This window comes from Chrysochloris asiatica, unplaced genomic scaffold, assembly GCF_000296735.1.
Source record: "Chrysochloris asiatica unplaced genomic scaffold, ChrAsi1.0 scaffold00264, whole genome shotgun sequence".
In the NCBI taxonomy this organism is placed as follows: Eukaryota; Metazoa; Chordata; class Mammalia; order Afrosoricida; family Chrysochloridae; genus Chrysochloris; species Chrysochloris asiatica.
In genome coordinates this window covers 637514-649610 of record NW_006408782.1, presented here as the reverse complement: position 1 = coordinate 649610, position 12097 = coordinate 637514, and the positions used below count along the sequence as shown (strand labels likewise).

The 12097-nt window shown below is 46.4% G+C and overlaps 1 protein-coding gene across 1 annotated transcript in view; it reads left to right on the top strand.

Annotated features, from left to right (window-relative positions):
• TRIO (trio Rho guanine nucleotide exchange factor) overlaps positions 1–12097 on the top strand; it is a 275442-nt gene that overhangs the window by 244314 nt on the left and 19031 nt on the right. The window contains exons 39-46 of the mRNA XM_006874154.1: positions 1261–1364; positions 3903–3972; positions 7361–7450; positions 8026–8118; positions 8791–8841; positions 9033–9110; positions 9851–10042; positions 11272–11449. Of these exons, the coding sequence (XP_006874216.1) occupies positions 1261–1364; positions 3903–3972; positions 7361–7450; positions 8026–8118; positions 8791–8841; positions 9033–9110; positions 9851–10042; positions 11272–11449 (856 nt within the window). The remainder of the gene's footprint in view (positions 1–1260; positions 1365–3902; positions 3973–7360; positions 7451–8025; positions 8119–8790; positions 8842–9032; positions 9111–9850; positions 10043–11271; positions 11450–12097) is intronic.

Sequence of the window (12097 nt, the reverse complement as noted above, 5' to 3'; positions counted from 1 at the left end):
TTGTACTTCATGGCTAATCTGGATATGTTCTTTTTGACAATGAATGCAACACCGTTCCTCTTAAATTTGTTATTCCTGGCATAGTAAACCATGTGGTTGTCAGATTCAAAGTGGCCAATACCAATCCATTTCAGCTTACTAATGCCTAAGATATCGATGTTTATGCGATCCGTTTTGTTTTTAACAATATCTAATTTTCCTAGATTCATACTTTGTACCTTGAATGTTCTGTTTATTAATGGATTTTTACAGCCGTTTCTCCTCATTTTGAGTTGTGCTCCATTAGCAAATGAAGGTCCCGTGGGCTTTTCTCCCACAGGCTTCTACTCCATTCATGTCATCACGGTCAGTTCTACTTTGAGGAGGCAGCTCTTCCCCAGTCACATTTTGAGTGCCTTCCACCATGAGGGGCTCATTTTCTGGGATCTGTCAGACAGTGTTTCTCTGCTATTCATAAGTGCTCTTGTAGCCCTTGGGTATTGGATCAACGCTCTCTCTAGGCTTGTCCCTGCTTATAAGTTTACATTATGCCCATATCTATACACTTAGCCTGTTGAAAAGCTGCTTGTATTTTATAAAATGTCATCACTTAATGTTTCAGCTCTGAAAATATGTACAGACCAGTGGTTTCTAGAGGCACGTTCCATGCAAAGTAGGGCCAATAGCACAAAAGATTAACCTGCCCAATCTATCTATGGTTATTAACATTAAAATGTAACCTGAATACTTTAAGAGGTTCTGTTACAAGCCTAATCCTTTTTGAGTTAAATAGAAGTTTAAACCACATTTTAGCAACTTATTAATCAGTCACTATTAAAACTTCCCATTATCAAGAAAAGAAGAAAAATAAAATCCTGATTTACCAGGTTATATAAAGACTCTGATGTGAGAAACAAAAAAGCTTTGTTTATTTGAGATAAATGCTGAAAACTGGGGAAATATGTTCCTGGCTGAATATGTAGTATCTACAGTCTGATAAGAGGGTTTTTATTAAAAAGCCACTTGTGTTTATTTAAATTTGCTCAGCTCCATAGAAGACTCCACACCTGTGGATACTCAGTAGTTGCCGGGGAGGAAATTTCAGCTTTGACTGTCACGGGGGTCTTCACTTGTCCAGGGAGGATTTTGTTCCATGTAGAATTTATCGATCTTTTATTAGAAGAGCTGGTCACATGACATTGTGAGGGCCTGTGTTGTCCAATAAGCGCCTGCTTGATTCGGCCTCTAGAGAACTAAACGTGGGTGCATTTGCGATTCCAGGGCTATATGGCACTAATGAAAGAAGACGGTGTACCTGATGACATGAAAGGGAAAGACAAGATTGTGTTTGGCAACATCCACCAGATTTACGACTGGCACAGAGAGTACGTATGCAGCACAGCAGGCTTGGTGGCACGCAGCCCCGGTGCTGGCCGACTGCAGCCAGTCAAGCGATGGTGCATGTGTCCATCGAGTCACTTCACTGATTCCCTGTGGGGCCTCGCACCCTCAGCTGGCATAGCGCGTAGTTGGTAAGAGCCTGGCCTGGGACAAAGGAGCCCTGATGACACGAGCTTTGCATGCTCAGACTGCTCACCGAAAGGTCGGCACTTTGAATGTACCAGCCGCTCCATGGAAGAAAGAGGTGGCCTTCTGCTTCCGTAAAACTGACAGCCTCCCAACCCGTAGGGGCAGTTCTACTTGGCCCTGTAGGGTGGTTTCAAGGTGGAATGGGCAGACGGCTGTGGATTTGGTCTGAGATTTTTATGATACAGAGACCCCTCAGCCAGACAGTTGGGTTCCCAGCTCATCCTTACCTGGAGCTCCCGTCTCCCCGCCTCTGAGCCTCCACTGCCCATCCACACAGTGTGAGTCCTAATACCACCCAGAATTTTTATGGAGTGACTGAATGATGATGTGTATTGAATTTTTTGTTGTTGTTTAGTGCCATCGAATCAGTCCTGACTCATAGCAACCCTGTAAGGGTTTCCAAGGAGCAGGTGGTGGGTTTGAACTACCAACCTTGTGATTCAAACCAACCTTGGGGTCCAGTGCTTTATCCCACCACACCACACCAGGACTCCATGTGTACTGAACAAGCCTTCATAAATGTTCCTAATTAACAGTAGAATTATAGCCACCCTTCGAGGGATTTGAAGGGACTCCTTTTTCTTACTCGGTTCTCATGGGAAGAGGAGGTGGGCTTCCTCAGGAACTATCCGATTTGGTCCTCACGGCTTCCTAGTGAAGGACGAGACCGGGTGGCAACAGAGCCCAGCTGCCATGTTGGTCCGCACATGTGCGCCCTGCCGCGGTGCGGCGCTCTTAGTCTCAGCAGTCCTTCATCGTCTTGGCATTGCTCATGCCGGCCGCTGACACTGAGGTGGAGTGTTCCAGCAGAATGTTCCTCTTGATCCCAGCATGCTGGCTGCTGCTTCCCAGCCATCCATGTGTGGCTCGGAGCCTGCTGTCAACACCTTCAGATTCCCAGCCCGTCTTTAGGACCAGGTCAGATGTTTCCTATTCCATGAGACTAGAATGTTCCAGTTAGACCCGTGAGCGTGCTACAGAAGCTGCAATTCTGCACAGAGAGCAGCTGCTGGTGTCCCAGCCTGCATCAAACAGCGCTCAGCTTTACTGTCTGTGCCTGGCGTACCTCTTCTAGTGGGGCACAGGGCACTTAAACCCAGGTGTAGGTTCTATATCTTCAGGTCCCCTGTGACAATTAATAGCCAGAGGTTGTGCGCTGGAACCCACCCTGAACCCTGGAAGTCCCATGGATCAGTTGTACCCTGCACATGGGCACAGGGTTGCTGTGAGTTGCCATCAGCTCAGCAGCAGCAGTGTAGCCTAATTCAGTTGGACACAGAGATAGTCAACTCTAAAAAGTGTTCCTGATGATAGCTGTATTGACTGTCACTGTACCTGAGTTCACAGAGTCCTGGCGTGGTGCCACAGGATAATGCACTGGACCACAAGGTCAGTTTGAACCATAACATCAGTTGTTCAAACCCACCAGCCGCTCCTTGGAAACCCTAGACAGGGTCGATATGAGTCGGAACTGACTTGATAGCACTCAACAACCACAGTGAAACCCATTTGAAAAGTAGTGTTGGGTGCAATGATTCGGTCTTCTACTCCTGTGGCAGGAAGGTGAAAGGGAAACGGGCCCGGGATGACCAGACCTGCCTTCAACCATGGGCCATCGGGGTCTGTGTTTGCAGACCTAGAGGGCAGCAAAACCCCCATGTGCTAGAAGATTCAACAGGATAACTAGTATGCGGGCCTGCAGTTTAGTAAAGCTGCCAAACCTAAGTGTCAGCATATGAAATGGTAAGGAAGGTGATCTTACAGGTACAGACAGCCCTGCCCCAGACAGAAACGGAGCCGTTTCCTTACTGCGAATAGCTTCTCATTTTAATGGGAACTAATATTTGCAGCCTAGGAATTAATTCTCATAATATTTGAGGAAATGTTAGGAAGCTGGAATGGTTAACATAGTATTTTAACCCCTATTATCCAATTTGACCCCTCAAAAAATGATCAAGGAACGAATATGAAACTCAGGTACAAGGACCAGGTTTTCAGAACATTTATTGTTGCGGAACAGTTGTCTTTCACTCAGTATATTATTAGTGTTTGCTCCCTTGAAGAAGACACAGAAATGTGACTTTCCCCAAGGAAGGACAGACTCGCAGCAAAGGTTGCTTTCTAACTCTTTTTTAATGGTGTCTCTTTGTTGGAAGGCTTGGGAGGTAGTGTCCTAGCAAAATATTTTTTGTGCACGTTGTATATTTGTTAAGTATATATTTAGTGCTTCCCAGTTGCTTGTGTCAAAACAGAGTTTTAAAAGTGTGTAAACCTAAATCTAAAATTAGAAGGCCAACTGGAAATGGTTCTAATAGCTTCCCTGCTATTCTCAGCTTTTTTTTAGGAGAATTGGAGAAGTGCCTTGAAGATCCAGAAAAACTCGGGTCCCTTTTTGTTAAGCACGTAAGTACAATATCAGTAACCTCATTAATATTCTAGCGTCCTGATTGCTCCACGTTTGGTAGCTGGCTTGTCACATAAAAGGAACTCACTAGCCTTGATGAATGTGCCCGTGTTGAGAATACACGTCGTCAAAGTGGGCAGTGTCAGCAGTGAATTTTGCAACTAAAATCCCTTCTAACTTATCTACATCTGAATTACCTGCTTTCCCAGTCACTGTAGCCAAAAACATACATAATATACGTTGACCAGAGGGAACCAAAGGGAATTCTGTAGCTGGAAAATTTGGGAATGTGTAAGCAAATAGGCGTGCAGGACAGATCCTTTAGGTTTATCATAATTGCCACATATCCGTGTAAATCTAAAATAAGTGTGCTGATAATTAAAGAGTTTGGGGGTTTTTTAGATCCTGGTATTTGTATTTTGGTGGCTTTGTGCCGTGGAGTCGGTTCCGACTCATAGCAACCCTGAATAGGAGTTCCAAGGCTGTAAATCTTTCTCCCACCGAGCGGCTGGTGATTCAAACTGTTGACCTTGTGGTTAGCAGCCCAACTTATAACTCACAATGCTACCAGAACGACTATCTTTTTAGAGTCCTGGTGTGGCACTAGATCACAAGGTCAGTTTGAACTGGAAGGTTAGTAGTTCAAACTCACCAGTCACTCCTTGGAAACCCTATATGGGGTCGCTATGGGTCGGAACTGACCCGATAGCGCTTAGCTACATTTGTATTTTGCTGATATTTTTAAGGAGTCCTGGTGTGGTGCTATAGTATAAGCATGCCACTGCAAGGTCAGTTTGAATCACAAGATCAGCAGTTCAAATTCACCACCCGCTCCCTAGAAACGCTATACAGTGCCGCTATGGGTCGGAACTGACTGGATGGTACTTAACTACAACCATCTTTTTCACATCTGACTTAGGAGACAGCTGTAGCCTCGTGGCTGCTTCTCCATTCAGTCTGTTGTGCTGTTTTGATGAAGTACATGATGGAACGCCGATCTCTTACACATAGATATACCAGGGGGCTTCAAAGAGTCTGTGGGAAAATGCCATTATTTTCTAATTCAGTTCTTCCACAGATTTTTTGAAGCCCCCTCGTGTAGTTGGGAAGGGACGCATGTTTTCATAGGTACTTTTCCTTCACCTTCCACCCAAGGCCCCACAAGTGATTATTTCCTAAAGGTTAGCTGTAGCCTAGATTCTGAAAACCTGTCAGTGACCTGCTGTTACCTCCGGGTCCTCTGGATGCTGGTCACTGGAGAGTTAGGTGACCTCCTAGGCATTGGCACGTTTCCTTACACAATCTGCACACACACTCACACACACACACACACACACACACACACACCCCACCACTGGAAAGCTGCCAAGGGCTCAATGGTACATATACATGTTCTAAAACTCTGAATTTTTGCTTGAAAGCTCAAATTGGATATTATTAACAAACACTGTCCATTATTTACCTTGATGTGGCAGGCTTATTTTATTCACGTTCAAGAAAATGCCTCTCCCATAGCTGGGTGTGAATGACCCTCGGTGTGTGTCCATAAATCTACGTGCAGTGTTCCATGGACAGAAGCCTTTGGGTCCACCATACGAGTGCTTTTCCCTGAGACAGCGATCACCCCAGGAAGGAATGGTCATTCATATGTCCCATCTTGACCCCTGGATGTTCAAAGATGTGCACTCACTGTCTTGATAGTTTATGCCCATCCACTGCAAAAACCTGAGGGATCTGACAAACCAAATCTTAGGAATATCCTTTCAAAGGGTGGAGACAACTTTGATAAATAGTCAGTGGTCCCAGGATAGTTCTTACCTTATTAGCAATTTCTTTTGAGTCAAGTCCAACTACTGATGTTAGGGTAGAACTTTGTTCCACAGGGTGTTCACTTGCTGATTTTTCAGAAGTAGATAACCCGGTCTTTGTTCTGAGTTACCTATGGATGGACTCAAGCCACAAACCATTTGGTTCACATCTGAACACATTGTTTTTACCACCGAGGGACTCCAATTTGTACCTCATCATGTTTTTAAATCTATTATCTCACTTTCTGAATCTAAAAGTCAGGGTGATTGTTTTCATTTGAAAAAAAGTTGTGCACTCGATGATTGAGATTCCCCCAAGAGAATGATTTCCATTGCTACAAGGACATTCTTAAGTGACGCTGTCTTTTCCGTCCTCTGGAGTGTGTGATGTGGGGAATGGGCGCTCAGGGGCCAGCATTTTCACTCACCCTGGTTTACCCATCAGTACAAACACCAGGACAACAAGAGTGGCACCGACAGCTTTGTTGTTCCTGAGAGCTGTCAAGTCAGTTCTGACTCATGGCAAACCCATGTAGGGTTTCTGGGGACCGCCGACCTCTCGGTGCCTGTTCTACAGCGCCACCCCAGGACTCACACGGCAGCTCAATCTCACTTTAAAAGAATTCTGACTCATGGAGCCCCTGGAAGGGCGCTGGGAATCCCCAGACAAGAACCAAAACCCATTGCCTTCAAGTCTCTTCCAACTCACAGCAACCCTATAGGACAAAGTAGAATTGCCCAGAGGGGAATCCTGGTGTGGCACTGTAGGTTAGTGCGCCAGACTGCAAAGTCATTGAACTTCAAGGTCGGTGGTTCAAGCTCACCAGCTGCTCTTTGGAAACCCTCTACAGGGTCGCTATGGGTCGGAATTGACTCAACGGCACTTAACAACAACAACAAAGTTTGATGGAAGCATATTGCCTGGTGTTTTCTCCTGCAGAGCGGCTGGTGGATGGATTCAAACTGCCAAACCTTTCCACCATGCACCAGGGCTGCTGGGGAATCCTCAGGGATCTGCAAATCACACTTTGAGCATCACTTGAGTTGAGGGACTGTTTGCTGCCTACTTTTTTCTCTGTCACTGGTTGGCTCTAACAATTCAACACTCAGATAGTAACCAAAATTTCATCAGTTCACACGCCACCAGAGGTGCCCCGGACAACAGAGGTCTACTTCTGAAATGTGGACCACGGTTCTCTGTATGCACGCAGTCGCTCCAAGTCGGAATTTGTTTTGGTTTGTTGGTGTTACTGCAAACAGCCACTACAAACAGCCAGATTCACCAAGACTCTGAATGGCCTGACATGGTGGGAGTCACTCTTTCCATAACTCTCATGTTCTTTGTCTGCCGCTTGAGTTTGCTGTATAAAGAGAGGGACTTGCCCCCCCCCCCCCCCAGGAGGGTTAGCACTAGGCTTTACAGCAGCAAGAAGTGGCAGGCCCATCTTGAATGTGTTTAGCCACTGAAACACTCGTGTGCCTGTGTTTTGTCGAACCTATGATTGTTGTAACCCTTCTGTAATTCTTCAGAGTAAATTTATAAAATCTTTAATATCATGTTTGCTTTTTTCATCCCTAGGAGAGAAGGCTACACATGTACATAGTTTATTGTCAAAATAAACCAAAGTCTGAGCACATTGTCTCGGAATACATCGATACCTTCTTTGAGGTAAGACCTGGGACAGAAACAGCATATTTCTGAATCTTCCCTTACATCTGCTCTCTAGAAACTGAAATGCCACTTTGTTCCCCAGGTGTGAAAGCGCCCCTCAGGGTCAGCCTCAGTAATCAGAGGCCTGTCTGTCGGTCCAGGTTGCATACCCCACGTTCTGATGTTCTGCAGATGGGTCATTGTTAAAACCAGTGTGTCCATTTTTCCATGTAGCGCTTATGTCTAATTCAGAATATTACTTAATCTAAGTTTATCATCTCTTAACTTTATTGTAATGGGAGGTGCAGTAAAATACACATTCATCAAGGGACATGAGCCTAGAGTCATTGAGACTTTGAGAGAAGACCTTTACCTAAGAATTATGCACCCCTTTGGAAAACACATCCAAAGATCAGAGTGTGAACCTCGGAAAACCTCACACTGGGTGGTTTAGGTGCAGAGTCAAAGCGTTTTCTCTTGTGATGCTTGTTGGCAACGTTGTAGCTAGCCTTTCTTGCAAACGCAAGGATGGAAAAAAAATTCTCCTGTACCAAACAAAACACGACATCCTTTTTTCTTCTGTAAAACCGTAGGACTTAAAGCAACGCCTCGGCCACAGGTTGCAGCTCACAGATTTGTTAATAAAACCGGTGCAGAGAATTATGAAATATCAGCTGTTACTGAAGGTGAGACGCAGATACTGCCTTGGGTTGGGTCCATTTGCAGGAAGATGGGACTCAAGGCAGAGGAAGGTTTGGGCATGTGTGTGTATGTGTAAAAAATACAACGTAGTCTTATCATGTTCTGTTTTTGAATACTTCAGAGTAAATTTATAAAATCTGCAATATTATACATTTTACACTGTTTTCTCAAATTTTCACTTAACGTCAAGTTCTGAGTCAAAAAAATGAATGAAAACACACCTACCTTTGAATCCTTATTTTCTGAGACAAGTCATTTCAGCTTTGTTGGCCTTAAATATTTTCTCATCTGCTTGGAGTCTTTCATAAAATAAAAATAGTAATCCCTGCCTTGTCCTCTCTCTGGGTTCAGCTATAGCTCTTGGTTTGTACAATTCTTACACTCAAGGCAAAGTCTTGCATCTTTCCGTGCTAACAGGTGACTGTTGTTTGAAATGATGATTTGAGATTCTGTCGTGTGTGAACATTTGGGCCTAGATACAGAGAGACAAGAAGGGACCTGCATTCCTGCGTGGACTTACTTACAGGTCGGGCTGTGCTCTACCACAGATGGAACTCCGGGCAGGAGCACAGAACTCATGTGCTCAAGCTTGGCGCCTGGTGCCATGGAGCCTGTCTGCTGTGTTGTCATTGCCCTTCTCACCATTTCCCTTGCAGGACTTCCTCAAGTATTCCAAAAAAGCTAGCCTGGATACTTCGGAACTAGAGGTACCGTGCCCTCCCTGCTCCCCAGCTCCCCCGGGTTCCTCGGGCCCCTGTTCCCTTTGGGGTTGTGGGGGACAGTGGGTCCCATCAGGCATTGGTGGCCTGGGCCTCTGCCTGTGAGATGGGGTGGGAGTGACCACACTGTCTTTACCTCAGAGAACACTGAACTCCGGCTTTGCTTTCTCCCCCCACAGAGAGCTGTAGAAGTCATGTGCATCGTCCCCAAGCGGTGCAACGACATGATGAATGTGGGCCGTCTGCAGGGATTTGATGTAATGCAGAGACTGTTCTATAAAAGTGCCCCTTGGACGTCCGCCCCCTTCTGGTCCTGGGTTATTCATCCCCACATGTAGAAAGCGGATCATTTTTGCTTGCTTTTTCCTCCTCGCTTCACGTCCACTAATGGATGTTCTCTCTCCACTTGCTATCTGTGCCTTTGATGTGTGTTTTGCTGACATGATCCCAGAGCTTCACTGCAGAAACAGGGCTGGGGCAGTGTTAGAGACATGGGCCCCTAGCCCTTCCTGAGAGCTGGATTTCTCCCCTGGTGCTTACATCCTGTTTGGCTGTTGGTAGAGTTGGCAACAGGGAGGCAGGCCCCAAACCATGGGTTATCCCCATTAGTCCGACAAACCTGTATGCATTCTCTAGTACCTGTTGGGTACGTTCAGGATGCTCAGACCTGTTGAGTAAGGAATGAGAGAGAGTTTTGTGTTTTGGGTCTATAGTTTGCTGGAGAAACGGGGTTCAGCGTTCTAGGGCTCTGCTTCCCACACAAGCACACAGCCGAGTCCCCCGGAGTGTTAAAACAGATTTCTCGAGCATTTCTTCCTATGTCCAGCCAGGTGATGTTGATTCTTCTGGTTTGGGGACCCTATGGACCAGTCACTGAGGTCCTTCCCCAACCCCCCAAGAATGTGGTCTCTGTTAAGAGCAGAAAGAGTCATGTTCTGTGGGAGGGGATCTATGGGAACAGCGCTTCGGATCTTTCACCCTCTCCTCCTTGTCGTAGGGTAAAATTGTCGCCCAGGGTAAGCTGCTATTACAGGACACGTTCCTGGTCACGGACCAGGATGCGGGACTCCTGCCACGCTGCAAGGAACGGCGGGTCTTCCTCTTTGAGCAGATCGTCATCTTCAGTGAGCCCCTGGATAAAAAGAAAGGCTTCTCCATGCCAGGGTTCCTGTTTAAGAACAGCATCAAGGTAACGTGAGTCTGTGCGAACCTCTCCGCGTGCGGGCACACATACCGCTGATACGCTGCCAGCTTTCGTGATGACATTGGTTGGTGCTGAGAGTTGTTGTTTTTGGTGTTAAGTGCTATCAAGTCAGTTCTGACTCATAATGACACTGGATATGGTTTCTGAGGAGTGGCTGGTACATTTGAACTGCCAACCTTATGGTTAACAGTCCAGTGCTTATCCTACAGCACCACACCAGGGCTCCATTTTAGAGTCTTTCTAAATTCACCCCAGCACTCCTTTCATCGTATGTGACCATCTCTTGCACATCTCTGTGTGACTGTTGTGGTTAGTTGTCAGTTCAGCCTTTGACTTTTGGCAACCCCACACACACCACCACAACCCTGTCCAGTCCTGGACTAGTCCCAGGACTGACTGCAGACCACTGTGTTCCAGAGGGTTTTCACTGGCCGGGTTCCACAGGTACATCACCAGGACATTCTTCCTAGTCCATCCGAGTCAGAAGCTCCACTGAAACCTGTTCAGTTTCATACAGCCCACCAGCTCCTGTGGACTTGGGGGTGGCAGCTCCCCATCAGCTCCACAGGGCAGGAGCCAAACCCAGGTCTCTCACATGGAACAAGAGAGTTCTCCCCACGAGCACAGCTGTTTGGTTTCCTCAGGAATGATTTCTGTGCTTCACATGCTCTAGGACCATGTCAAACATTTAAACATGAGACTCGGGTCTCAAGTCTCCCGCTCTGACAGTAACGATCCCTACCATCAGGTTTTCTGCTGTGACAGAGGCAATTTCTAACATCATGTTCTTTCTGTTCACCCAGCAAGGATCTCCTGTGCAAATGTGCTGGGCTCAGGGAGGGGCCAGGCAGGTGTCCTGTCTGTCTTGCTGGTACCAGGAAAAAGACAAACCCCCCCAAAAAAATCCCATCGCCCTTGAGTCGACTCATGGGAGCCCCATGTATTGTAGAGTAGAAGTGTACTCTGTGGGGTTTTCAAGGACTGAGGTCTCAGAAGTAGATCAGCATATCTTTCTTCTGAGGTACTCTGGGTGAATCTGAATCACTACCCATTTGTTTCATAGCCGAGTACTGTCATCTACAACAGCATTAAAAAGCCTCAAGACGCAGTAGAAACAGTAGCTTACCTGAAGAGTGCTGGTTTCCACTTTGACTGTGGGCAGAGTTTTCTTTGCCCTTGTCTGGTGGCAGTCAGAGCTCGACACTGTTTTCCAGGTGAGCTGCCTTTGCCTGGAGGAAAACGTGGACAGTGATCCCTGTAAATTTGCACTGACATCGAGGACAGGTGACGTGGTGGAGACCTTTGTTTTGCATTCATCCAGTCCAAGTGTCCGGCAGATGTGGATTCATGAAATCAACCAAATCTTAGAAAACCAGCGCAATTTTCTAAACGGTAATGAAGCATGTCTGTTTCTGTTGCGTATGTGTGTCTCTCTCTTCCCTTCCAGACACACACCAATAATAATGATACACTGACTTGTGCCTTATCACAACAAACCCATGTGGCAAGTACTAGTACCGGTCCCATTTTACAGATGAGGAAGTGGAGGCCCAGACCAATTCATCATTCGCGTAAAGGCACACAAGTGGTTCATGGCAGAGTCAGGTTTTTGAGCTGGCCGTCTGGGTGTTGGGTGTTGCCCCATTCTGTCTCACAAGGTCTATGGCATTTGAACCCTAGAGCGTATCCAGAATATAGGGCGAGAGATGGGATTGGCCACAGGACTTGGAGGCATTCATCAGGGCCACTTTAGACTTGGTGTAGATTCCATTGTAAACCTACATCTCCTCCTCCATGAAAAAACCTAAGACCGACTTCTGTTCTTGCTGGCCAACCCCAAAGGATTATGGAGAAATTGCAGAACGACTTGGAGGAAACACTTAGACAAAGACAGGAGCCTCCTGACCTGACGCCACATTAACAAGTGTTGGGTTTTCTCTCACTTGCTGTGTATTGCTGAGGTCAGCATTGACTCTGATCTTCACTTGGTGTTCAGGACAAACTTCCAGACGTCAGTCAGTCAGTCAGTCAGTGTCTGAA